We start from the raw sequence: 12,848 nt of genomic DNA on the forward strand, positions 1-12,848 counted from the left end.
GCTGAAATCACCAATGCCCTGGGAAGCTGGATTTTGGGGCATTTTTCAGGAAGATTTCCACATTCTCCTTGATGTGGCAGTAAAGCCCTCGTGAGAAATTCAGCTGCCTTGGGAGGGAAATAATTGTGAAGAGCAACATTTTCAGGGTCATCTCCTCACCTTGATCTCACAGTCCCCTTGAAATGAGCTTTAGGGTGTCTGGGGTTGTCTGATCAACACAAGTGACAATGTTTTTGTGAGCTCCAGGTCCTACAAGCAGCTGCACAACCAGAGTTTGGAGACTTATTCCCTGATCCAGTGAAAAACCTGGTCAGGGGAAAAAAAAAGCTGGATGGGTTTAATATAAAATCAGATCAAACTATTCAAACCAGCCCTAATTGATGATGTTCCAAGTTTTCACATCAAGGGATCAGGGTTGGAAGGGACCTTTGGAGATCATCTAGTCCTGCTAGAGCAGGTTCACCATATCCTAAGGTGAAAGTGTTTGGGAAACAATCTGAAATCTTTATAAACATTTCAAAATCACGTTCAAAATTCCCATCTCATTTTAGTTGGTAATGGGGGTGACTCAAATGATCAAGGAAAGAGAATTCCAAGCTTTCCTTGAGGCTGAGGGAATGGAAACAGGAGGAAAAGGACAATTCATGGAGAACCTGGTGCAAGGTCTGAGGAACCAGGTCACTGTGTTTAATAACTGCTTGTCCTGTGAGAGTAGGAATCCACTCTGGATTCCTGGAGCTGGAGATTCAGCTGGAGAATGAAAATCTTATTTTAGCCAGGTGGTTTTTTTTTCTGGCAGCAGCTTTTGCTGGGCCCAAAGAGACATTTGTTTCTGTCCCAGGACCAGGAACGTGCAGACAAACTGCAGAAGCTGCAGGCGGAGCGAGAGGAAAAGGGGAGGCTGAAGGAAGAGGCAAAAGCTGCAAAAGAAAGAGCCAAGGAGGAGGCCAAGAAGAAGAAAGAGGAAGAGAAAGAGTTGAAAGAGAAAGAAAGGAGAGAAAAGAGAGAGAAGGAAGAGAAGGAGAAAGCTGAGAAGCTGAGAGTCAAGGAGGAGAAACGCAAGGAGAGGCAGGAAGCTCTGGAGTAAGTGGCTTCATTTCCACAGGTCCTGGGTGATAACATGGAAGGATGTGAACACCTTCCCATACCCCCTGGACTTTCAGAGGCCACACTGGTCAAACAGCACATGTCACTTTGTCACAGGGTCTCTTTTAAATGTATTTTAATGCCAGCCCCTCATCCCAGCAGGACGTTCTGTTTCCAGGTGACCTGGGCTTCTCATTTGAGGTGGCTGATGGGAGCTGTTCTGCTCCACTGGGTTTTCATGGCCAGTCTTGTTGGACTTTTGCAATTCCTTGGCACTGGTGCCTTGTCTGGTGAGGAAGTTCCCTAATGTTGAGGGAAATTGGAAGCAACCTGGCTAATTGGTGGCTAAAACAGGTCAATATTTGCTCTAGAAGGAATGCAGAGAGTTCTCAGTGGGTTTAACCCTTGGCTGAGTTAATAGATGATCTGCTTTCCTAGCATGATGGGTTCTTAGGGTTTGGGGCTTCTCACCTCTTCCTCAATGCAAATAATCACTTGATGGGCTTGTGACAATTAACATCAATTTTGTATTAAAGGGCAAAACTCGAGGAGAAGAGGAAGAAAGAAGAGGAGAAACGGTTAAGGGAGGAGGAAAAGGTAAATGTCTTCTCTGGCTTGTCTCTGAATTCTTCTGCTATGGTGAAAGGGTGTTCATGGGCCCCTGGAGCCCTGCTGAGGGCTCCTGAAGCTCCTGTGGTTCTCCAGGCAGTGTCTCCTGCCTCAGGAGCTCCTGTAGCTCCTGTGGTTGTCCAGGTAGTGTCCCCTGCCTCAGGAGCTCCTGAAGCTCCTGTGGTTCTCCAGGCAGTGTTTCCTGCCTCAGGAGCTCCTGTAGCTCCTGTGGTTGTCCAGGTAGTGTCCCCTGCCTCAGGAGCTCCTGAAGCTCCTGTGGTTCTCCAGGCAGTGTTTCCTGCCTCAGGAGCTCCTGTAGCTCCTGTGGTTGTCCAGGTAGTGTCCCCTGCCTCAGGAGCTCCTGAAGCTCCTGTGGTTCTCCAGGCAGTGTTTCCTGCCTCAGGAGCTCCTGTAGCTCCTGTGGTTGTCCAGGTAGTGTCCCCTGCCTCAGGAGCTCCTGAAGCTCCTGTGGTTCTCCAGGCAGTGTTTCCTGCCTCAGGAGCTCCTGTAGCTCCTGTGGTTGTCCAGGTAGTGTCCCCTGCCTCAGGAGCTCCTGAAGCTCCTGTGGTTCTCCAGGCAGTGTTTCCTGCCTCAGGAGCTCCTGTAGCTCCTGTGGTTGTCCAGGTAGTGTCCCCTGCCTCAGGAGCTCCTGAAGCTCCTGTGGTTCTCCAGGCAGTGTTTCCTGCCTCAGGAGCTCCTGTAGCTCCTGTGGTTGTCCAGGTAGTGTCCCCTGCCTCAGGAGCTCCTGAAGCTCCTGTGGTTCTCCAGGCAGTGTTTCCTGCCTCAGGAGCTCCTGTAGCTCCTGTGGTTGTCCAGGTAGTGTCCCCTGCCTCAGGAGCTCCTGAAGCTCCTGTGGTTCTCCAGGCAGTGTTTCCTGCCTCAGGAGCTCCTGTAGCTCCTGTGGTTGTCCAGGTAGTGTCCCCTGCCTCAGGAGCTCCTGAAGCTCCTGTGGTTCTCCAGGCAGTGTCTCCTGCCTCAGGAGCTCCTGAAGCTCCTGTGGTTCTCCAGGCAGTGTCCCCTGCCTTGGTGACACTTGGGGAGTGAGCTCATCCATTTGGGATGCAGCCTGTCCACCCTGACCTGGTGGTGCTGCTCCACCAATCCTGTCATGCAGGTTTCTTGTCTTTCATGCAAGTTGGTGCTTTGTTTTCACCTGTTCAACTCATTTCTGTGTTTGTGTTTCAATGCCCACGAGTGAACCTTCTGCTTTGTCTTAGAGACATTGGAATCCATGGAGCTGTGGGAGGGGAGACAATCATTGTTGAGCTGGGAAGTGACTCAGCTTGGCTTTCTACCTCACTAGGTTTGAACCTGGGTCATGCATGAAGGAATGATGAGGTTTGGTCCCTAATCTTGGTGTTTATAATTTGCCTTTTCCTTCTGATTTCAGCGAATTAATGCCCAGAAAGCAGAAATCACCAGGTTCTTCCAGAAACCAAAGACTCCACAAGCCCCAAAGGTGAGGTGTTGCTGTTCCTGTGCTTTCTTGGTCTTCCATTAATCATCTTTTGACAAAGACACTTGATTTCCTTCTGCTCCATCCCATAGAGCTGAGGTGGGCAGAGCATTAATATCCCTTCCTAATTTAAAAGTAGTTGCTTCAGTAAAAAAATCTCACCTGTGTTTTCTGCTGCCCTTGGCTGTAAAGACCCAGATTCCCTTGAGGAAGATCTCTTGGGAATCTCAGACAGGAAGGGCTTCACCTCAATCTTCACTCAAAGCTTTGGTGTTGAGGTTTGGGTGGCTGGAATGTCCTGGTGCTGCACGTTCTGTGGTGCTTCAACCCCTGATGATCCTCACTTGGCATTTCAGATTCTTGCTGGTTCTTGTGGAAAGTTTCCTCCTTTTGAAATTAAGGAGAACATGGTTTTAGCTCCTCTCTCCCGTGTTGCCCTGGATCCTGACTTGTTGGAGCAGCTGGATAAGCTCCTGTGTGCCCAGAATAGTGAAGGTTCCTTCTTGAGGGATCTAAAGTGTCGGAAACCACGGAAAACTGGACCCACTTTGGTCAGTAGCAGCACTGACACAGTGAACAGGTTAGTCTGTGGTTTTGGGGGGGGGTTCTTCACCTTTTTTTTATATAGAATCAACTGCAGAATGGTTTTGAGATCCTCTTGTTCTGATGTTAGAGGTGGTGGAAAGATGAAGCTTTTCATGGAATGCTCCTTTTGGAGGAGAATTCTTTCCACAGGGAGCAGGAGTTTATGATGTAGAATTAGAGAATCCCAGACTGGTTTGGGTGGGAAGGGGCCTTCAAGATCATCCAGTCCCAACCCCCCTGCATGGTCAGGGACACCTCCCACCAGCCCAGGCTGCTCCAAGCCCCATCCAACCTGCCCTTCAACACTGCCAGGGATGGGGCAGCCACAGCTTCCCTGGGCAACCTGGGCCAGGCTCTCACCACCCTCAGAGCAAAGAATTTCTTCTTCATGTCTAAATCTAGATTTCCTTCATAGAATCATGGAATTATTTGGGTTGGAAGGGACCTTATAGATCATCTAGTTCCAACCCCCCTGCATAGGCAGGGACACCTCCCACCAGCCCAGGTATTAGCAGCAGGAAAAGAGATTCTCTCTATGTTATCTATTGAAGAGAGCATCAAGTTGGGTTAACCATTCCATATGGTGCTTCTCAAGTCCTCCAGAGGAAACACAGGCTTCAGGCAGCTGCCACTGGACACTACTGGTCCTAAAGGGTGTTTGTCTTTGATAATTTAAAAAAGTTAACACATGGATGGCTAAAGGAGAGGTGAGCTGAGGAGGGAGGTGGCTTGTCTGGAGCTTCATGGTCTTGCAGGAGAATTGGGAGAGTCTGTTCCAATGAACTCAGGCCCTGGGTTGGTTTGTGGCTTTCCCTGAGATGCCTTCCCAAGCAGCAGGGGAGTGTTCTAGGTGGACTGAAGATGATCTCCTTTCCACAGTGACGTGGTGGTTGTGGATAACTGCAAACCAGATGCTGTTCCAGAAAGAGGGAAGTTTGGTCGGATGAAACTCCTGCAGTTCTGTGAGAATCACCGTCCTGCCTATTGGGGCACGTGGAACAAGAAAACCTCTGTGATCCATCCCAGGAACCCATGGTCAAAGGACAGTGTAAGGACCTCCCTGGCAGTGCAGTTGGGTTGTGTGCTTTCTGTATGCTCCTGAATTCATGGACTCATGGAGTGGTTCGGGTTGTGAAGGGAACTTAAAGATCATCCAGTCCCACCCCCTGCATGGGCAGGGACACCTCCCACCAGCCCAGGTTGCTCCAAGCCCCATCCAACCTGCCCTTCAACACTGCCAGGGATGGGGCAGCCACAGCTTCCCTGGGCAACCTGGGCCAGGCTCTCACCACCCTCACACTCCACAATTCCCTCCTCATGTCTCACCTCAATCTCCCTCTGCCAGTTTTCATCCATCACCCCTCATCCCATCCTTCCCTGCCCTTGTCCCAAGTCCCTCCCCAGCTTTCCTGGAGCCCCTTCAGGCACTGGAAGGTGTTCTCAGGTCTTCCTGGAGCCTTCTCCAGGCTGGACACCCCAGCTCTTCCAGCCTGTCTCTGTAGGAGAGAACTGAACACACAGTTGGCCACATTCACTTGTTTTCTGGGATTTCTTATCCCCTTTTGCGTGTCCCCTCTTGCTCCTGAGATATGAAACCCTTCCCAGGGTCTGGCATCCTGCTCTCACATCATTTCCAGAGGTAACATCTTGGCATTTCTTCTAGAAACTCCTGGACTATGAAGTAGATAGTGATGAGGAATGGGAAGAGGAGGAACCTGGAGAAAGTCTCTCCCATAGTGAAGGGGTAAGGACTCCACGTGCTGACCAGCAGCTTTCTGAACCCAACCCCACTTGGCAGCCTGATTTCTAACAGGGAGGGTTGATTTTTAGGATGATGAAGAGGAGGGAGAGGATGAAGATGATGACGATGGGTTTTTTGTACCCCATGGGTACCTATCTGAAGATGAAGGAGTGACAGAAGTAAGTGAACTGGCTGTGACTGGATTTCCATCTCTCTGTCCAGTGACTTGGGTAGAACTGGCTGTGGTGAAAGTCACTTCAGATCTGCAGTGTTGAGGAGCAGACTGCTCCTGAGTCATGGAATGGTTTGAGTGTGGAGGGACCTTCAAGATCATCCAGTCCCAACCCCTGCATGGGCAGGGACACCTCCCACCAGCCCAGGCTGCTCCAAGCCCCATCCAACCTGCCCTTCAACACTGCCAGGGATGGGGCAGCCACAGCTTCCCTGGGCAACCTGGGCCAGGCTCTCACCACCCTCACACTCCACAATTCCCTCCTCATGTCTCACCTCAATCTCCCTCTGCCAGTTTAAAACCCTTCCCTGTTGTCTTCTCCCTACAAACCCTTGTCAAAAGTCCCACCAGCAGTGGTGCCACTGTTGAATCCCAAAGGAAAGGATGGATTCTGATCCTGTTTAATGTTAGATCCCCATCCAACCTGCCCTTGAACTCTTCCAGGACTGGAGCAGCCACAGCTTCCCTGAGCAGCCTGTCCCAGTGTCTCACCACCCTCACAGGGAAGAATTTCTTCCTGCAGCTCAGGGGATGTGATGAGAAGTTGGGTTAAAACACCTTTTCTTTTCCCTGCAATGAATGTTACAGAAACTCTCTCACCTGTGGCTTTAGGAGTGTGACCCAGAGAACCAGAAGGTCCGTCAGAAGCTGAAAGCCAAGGAATGGGATGAGCTGATGGCCAAGGGGAAGAGGCTCCATGTCCTGCAGCCTGTGAAGATTGGCTGTGTCTGGGAAGGCCCAGGGAAGGACAGCAGCTCCAGTGCAGACCTGAAGGTTCTCCAGCAGTTCACAGCCTGTGTCCTGGATTCACTCGGCCCAGAGGAGGAGCAGCAGATACAGAAAGGCAGTAAAAGAAGAGCAAAAGATCAGCAAAGTAAGACCTGGAGGGCTCAGTATTTGTTTTCTGCCTGCTGTTGTGTTTCAGTCTGAGAGAGCAGATGTGGTGGGTGTCAAATTCAGAATGAGAAGGCTGAAATCCAAGGAATCTCTGAGAGATCTTGGAAAGGAGCTTCCTGGCATTGAATCTAGTGTGGCCTTAGTTACACCCTCTAGAAACTCTTGCTCTAGATAATCTAGGAAGTGAAGCCAACAAGAGCAGAAGGCTCAGATTGAGGATGGTTCACTGGAAGTGCTGGAGCCCACAAGCCCATTTACAGTTCAGGGGGGGAGGGTTTGTTTTGTGTGACAGGTCCTGGTACTGAGGATCTGCTGTGTGTGACTGATACAGGGTTGTGGGAACTTTCACTTCAGGGGGTTGTTTATTACTGGGGGTGAATTCCTACAGCAAATCTACCTCCTGGTGCAATCCCACATCTAAAATTAATCTTTTTTGGGTTGGAAGGGACCTTCAAGATCATCCAGTCCCAACCCCCCTGCATGGGCAGGGACACCTCCCACCAGCCCAGGCTGCTCCAAGCCCCATCCAACCTGCCCTTCAACACTGCCAGGGATGGGGCAGCCACAGCTTCCCTGGGCAACCTGGGCCAGGCTCTCACCACCCTCACACTCCACAATTCCCTCCTCATGTCTCACCTCAATCTCCCTCTCCCAGCCCCCCTTGCCCCATCACTGCCCTCCCCAGTGAGAAGTTTCTCCCCATCTTTCCTGTAGGCTCCGTTTTATCTTCTTCCTTTCTGGAACCATCTGTGCTGGCAGGTCATGTCAGCCTGGCTTTTCTCAACCTTACAAGTTCTTCCCCACCACCTCTGTCCCTCCTGTCTCCACTGCAGTTCTTGCCCAGCTTCTCCCTCTGCTTCATGGCAACGTCAACGGGAGCAAAGCCATCATCCAGGAATTCCAGGAATGCTGCCGGCAGGGACTGTTCAGCGAGGTGGTGGCAGCTGCTGATGGCAGTGACAACAGCCCCACGAGTCCCCACCCCTCCAGACCACAGACCCCAGTGGGTGAGGACAGTGGTGTCCCTTCCAAAGCCAGGCTAAAGAGAATCATTTCAGAGAACTCTGTGTATGAGAAGAGACCCGAGTACCGGATGTGCTGGTACGTCCACTCCGAGGTGCTGAAGAGTTTGGACCAAGAGCACCTCCCTGTCCCCTGCCAATGGAACTACGTCACCCAGGTCCCTTCTGCAGGGAAGGAGGAAGGTGGCAACGTGCCAGCCCTGGCTGTCCCACCAGCCACCCCTGTGGCAGTGAAGAGGAAGGCCACGGGGAGCATGTCCATCACCAGGTTCATGAAGAGACCTCGGAACGCTGAGCAGGTGAGTCCTGTCCAGGTGCTCTTCCCTGGTAAGAGTCATAGAAGGTGTGGGGTTGGAAGGGACCTTTAAAGGTCATCTAGTCTAGCCCTCCTGCAGTGCACAGGAACCTTTTTAACCAGCCCAGGTTGCTCCAAGCCCCATCCAACCTGCCCTTCAACACTGCCAGGGATGGGGCAGCCACAGCGTCCCTGGGCAACCTGGGCCAGGCTCTCACCACCCTCACACTCCACAATTCCCTCCTCATGTCTCCCCTCAATCTCCCTCTGCCACTTTTCATCCATCCCCCCTTGTCCTCTCCCTCCCTGCCCTTGTCCCAAGTCCCTCCCCAGCTTTCCTGGAGCCCCTTCAGGCACTGGAAGCTGCTCTAAGGTCTCCCTGGAGCCTTCTCTTCTCCAGGCTGAACCCCCCAACTCTCCCAGCCTGTCTCCAGAGCAGAGCTGCTCCAGCCCAAGGATCATCTCTGTGGCCTCCTCTGGACTCTCTCCAAGAGCTCCATATCCCTCTTATCTTGGGGGCTCCAGAACTGGACCCAGTGCTCTAAGGAGGGTCTCAGCAGAGCAGAATAAAGGGGGACAATCCCCTCCCTTGCCCTGCTGGCCACACTTCTGGTGATGCAGCCCAAGACAAGGTTGAGTGCTACAACTCAACCCATAATAGTCTCCAAAGCCTCCAGCTTCTCATGCCACAAAACTGAATTTCAAGAGCTGGTTGAAAAATGTAATAACCCACAGGAGCAAAATGAGCTGGATTTGGGAGCAGTTGCTACCCCAGCTCTGGGCTTTGATGTGGTCTTCCTGTTGTTTGCTTTTCAGGGTGACCACAAATAGCATGAAGAGCTTAATCACCCCCCCAAAAAATGACTGAAAGTGCAGTGGGTGCTTTCTGGGTGTTGCTCTGTAGATTTAAGGCTTGAGGTCATAGAATCATAGAATGATTTGGGTTGGAAGGGACCTTAAAGATCATCTGGGTCCTGAAGTTTGGTGTTACCAACCCTTTGCTTCCAAGCCTGCAGGCAGGACAGGGTTTGCACTGGATTTATTCCTCATCCCCTGTGGACAAGGAGGTGAGGAAAGAAGCCACAGAAAAGGCTTTTTCTGCTTTTCCCTCCCACTTTATTCTTGGCTTCTTTGGCTCATCGACTGCAAATGCTCTGCATTCAAGTGTTGATGGGGATCAGAGACTTGGGAGAAGCTGTTCAGCCCCCAAACTCCATCTGCTTGGTTTGTTTCTTCTAAATAAAGGCAGAGATTAAAAAAAAACCCCAACAATCTCTGCTTGGCACCCACTGGAAATTCTGCTGATAACAAATGACTGGGGCAGAAATAGCAAAACAGAAGGGGTTTAGTAGAATTCCATCCATTTTTCAAAGCATTTTTGAAGCTGCCCCTGTGAAGTTGGGGAGCAAAGGTGTCCTGAAAGCCTGATGTCTTAAATCAGCCACCACTCAGGTGTTGGATCCCATCCTTCCTCTCTTGGAGATTGGGGACAGCCTGGGAATGACTTGGGGGGGAATCAGGACCTCCAGGGTCTCCACCCCTGCCACATGTTGCTCTGCTGTGAAGCTCAAACCAAGCCCCATGGAGATAAATGTGCTCTGAAACAAACTGTGGGGAGAAAAGAACTTGGTCCCTGGGTGGGCAGCACCTGCCTGTGTGTGGGAGGGAAGAACTTCAATCTGAGAAACTGTGGCTTTAATGAAAGATACCAATTAAAAATGTCACTTGCAGGGGGTGGGGGTTGGGCTCTGGGGCTGAGGTTTTTCATTCCACACTTCCAAGTTGAGGGGTTGGTGGGGAAACCACCACAAAAAAAATCACTTGCAGCTGTTCAGTGCTGGGCAGTTTGTGTCATTCCTTCTATTATCCCTTTTCCTGACTCATAGTTTGTGCTGAAAATGGGGTCACCAAGGGGAGCAACTGTCCCCCCCCTCCCTGAACCAAAGCCAAAGATGAGGAGGAGTCAAGGAGGGAAGAAAAAGCTTCAAACTTGACCAACAAAAGTCACTCCAACTCTAGAAGGAGGAAAAGCCTCTCAAATAACTGGGAAAGGGGAGGAGAAGATTTTTCCTTCCCAACCATCCAAACTGGGTCAGATTTCAAGGAAGGTTTAAAGTGACTTGGGGATGTGTGGGCAGTTGTGGAAGAGTGAAAACCATCTTGGAGCAGGAGCTTGGCATGTTTCCTGCACCCTGTGATGAGGCCTTTTATCAGCCACCCCTGTCTGGTGGAGCCAGGGCTTCTTTTTTTTGTCATTCCCTACCAATATTCCCAAGGGATCAGGTTGGCCTGGCTGGGCAGGAGTTTTTCTGCCTGCTGTGCTGGTCCCCAGCACCACCAGTGCCCTCTCCCTGCCATTACCAGTGCCACTGTGCTCAAAGCTCCTGCCTTTGTTTTTCCTTTCAGGCTGAAGCTGTGGAGATGGATGGATTCCAGGCAGACACTGAGGAAGATGAGGAAGATGATGACTGCATGATTGTGGATATACAGCCAGGAAAAGGTGGGAAGATCAGTGGGTAGCAGGTCCTTGCTCCCATGAGGACAGTGTGTGGTTCAACCTGCTGCAGCTTTTCTGCCACTGTGTCACAAAGCCTCATCTTCTCTCTAGATGTTGGGTTTTTAGGTGCTTCCCTCTTTTTATGCTTCATTCTAGATGTTTCTTTGCTATTTATGGTCCTCCCCAACCTGCTTTTGCTCTTTTTTCCCCTCCTCCCTCCAAGTCAGTGGCACGAGGTGCCTGTGGGTGACATTGCCTGCCAGTGCTGCCTGGTGCTGGTGAGAGAACATTGGGGTCAACATCAGCAGATCCACCAACTATTGGTAGATAGTGCTGAGCAGGGCTGGTCTCTGGGTCTTCTGCAACTTTCTGTCCAGAGTCTTTCCAGGACTGGCAAGGTCTGGATCATAACTCCCTTCTGCTGCCTCTTGAAGTCAGAGAATCTTGGAATCCCATGTTGGTTTGGGGGTGGAGGGACCTTCAAGATCATCCAGTCCCACCCCCTGCATGGGCAGGGACACCTCCCACCAGCCCAGGTTGCTCCAAGCCCCATCCAACCTGCCCTTCAACATCCCCAGGGATGGGGCAGCCACAGCTTCCCTGGGCAACCTGGGCCAGGCTCTCACCACCCTCACACTCCACAATTCCCTCCTCATGTCTCACCTCAATCTCCCTCTGCCAGTTTTCATCCATCCCCCCTTGTCCTCTATAAATTCAGGATTCCTTGACTCACAGAATAAGGAAAAGTGGGGTTTTTTATTGAGCAGTTCCTGCCTTCCCTAGAGAAGGGCTCCTCCACATCTCCAAAGCTTTAAATTCTCCAGTGTTTGACCCATTCTAGACACATCTGGGTCTCTATCTCAGCTGGTGCCACGTTCCTCCTCCTGGAACAAACAACTGTTAGACAAGATGATTTGCATTTCACCTGAAGCTGCTTTTGCTCATGACAGGAGTGCAGTTTGTCACCTCTCCTGCCCAGGACAGGAATGCTGCTCAGGAGAGGATCTTCCTCAGGCTTTGCTGCCACACAAGCAGCTTATTTGTTGACTTCTGAGCTTGATTTAGTGAATTCTGCCCCAAATCTAAAGCACTGAAAAGATTATGAAGTTCCCTTCCTATGGTTGAAGTGATTTTTAATCTGGATTGATGTCAAGCCACCGTTAAAACCACTTTTGAAATGGGATCAAAAGGGAGACTTGAAGAGGGGCTGAGCCAGATAAAGCACCTCATCCTCAAATTCTACCAGATGAATGAAGAGATTTAAAAACAACCCAAAAATAAAGCCCCAAAACCAACACATTTTCTACTTGCAGACTCTAGGTTGGCAGCTCCTGAAGCAGCTTCAGAGCCCAGCAGTGCAGGAGCCACTGGCCAGGACACCAGCACCATCAACCCATCTTAACACCCTTTGTGGAGACTTCACCACCTACTAACTTCTCTGTATGTATGTAGAATGAATTAGAGAGTTTAAAAACCCTTTGTGTATCTTTGAACAAGATACTTGAAAAAGTATTCCAGATTTCTTGTAAAGAGAAGACAGCACTTTGTTCTGCTTCAGCCAGGATGGAAGCTTAAATTTTTTAGGTTCTAGTCTTTTTAGCTTAAAAAAGAAAAATAAATAACTGCATATTAATCTGTCCTTAATAAAGCATTATTGAAATTTTGATACTTCTTTGTAATGGAAGGTATCTTAAGTTATCTCTAAAAGTAGTGGAGGGATTTGGAAATAAGCTTATTGTGATGCCACTGGGGGAATGACTGTTGATAATGTTGTATAGCATGGCCTTGGGTATAAATGATGTACAATTATATTTGAATTTATGCTCTCTCTGTCATCCTGGTTTGTGGTCTTACTTCCTCTAGAGAACAGCAGCAGGGCTTTTAAGAAGGAAAAACAACTTGTTTCTCCTCTTGAGGACAGAAAAGTGTTCATTACCCTGAGATGATCAGGCTGGGAGAGCAGTGGAAAGAACTGTTGAGCAGCCACAAATCTTGAAATATTCCATTTAATCAGATGAAGCCTCATTTGCTCTAAATATATTCTCTCCAATAGGAGTTAAAGTGCACACAGAAGCAAAAGGAAAAGCTGAGGTCTAAGCCCAGCCTGATATCCAGGCTCAATCAATTGGTAAATCCAGCCTAGGTTGAGCCCCAAACCCTCTTCCTCCAGGGGAGGAGGATGATGTTTCACTGTGGTCCTGGAAAAACACCTCCAGAAGGTGGTTTTCAAAGCCATTCTGAGCAGCTCTGTTGTCTCCTCACCTTTGTGTGGAGCTGTGGAGGGGCCATGGCAGGATCCAGGCTCCTCTCTGCACAGCTAAACCAGAGTCCCCTCCCAGGTCAGGGAGCTGGAAACCCCAACAAGTCTCTCTGGGGAAAAGGAGGGATCAGTCTAAAACCACCAGCATGGAATTCACTGCCTTTTATT

The 12,848-nt window shown here is 50.1% G+C and overlaps 1 protein-coding gene across 1 annotated transcript in view; it reads left to right on the forward strand.

Annotated features, from left to right (window-relative positions):
• CHAF1A (chromatin assembly factor 1, subunit A (p150)) overlaps nt 1-10,443 on the forward strand; it is a 16,593-nt gene extending 6,150 nt beyond the window's left edge. The window contains exons 4-13 of the mRNA XM_010000886.1: nt 842-1,083; nt 1,623-1,683; nt 3,086-3,154; nt 3,508-3,731; nt 4,616-4,784; nt 5,400-5,480; nt 5,567-5,656; nt 6,322-6,583; nt 7,440-7,927; nt 10,330-10,443. Coding sequence (XP_009999188.1) covers nt 842-1,083; nt 1,623-1,683; nt 3,086-3,154; nt 3,508-3,731; nt 4,616-4,784; nt 5,400-5,480; nt 5,567-5,656; nt 6,322-6,583; nt 7,440-7,927; nt 10,330-10,443 — 1,800 coding nt within the window. The remainder of the gene's footprint in view (nt 1-841; nt 1,084-1,622; nt 1,684-3,085; nt 3,155-3,507; nt 3,732-4,615; nt 4,785-5,399; nt 5,481-5,566; nt 5,657-6,321; nt 6,584-7,439; nt 7,928-10,329) is intronic.
• The last annotated feature ends 2,405 nt before the right edge of the window (nt 10,444-12,848 follow it).

Source organism: Chaetura pelagica, unplaced genomic scaffold (assembly GCF_000747805.2).
Source record: "Chaetura pelagica isolate M959 unplaced genomic scaffold, ChaPel_1.0 scaffold1986, whole genome shotgun sequence".
Classification (NCBI taxonomy): Eukaryota; Metazoa; Chordata; class Aves; order Apodiformes; family Apodidae; genus Chaetura; species Chaetura pelagica.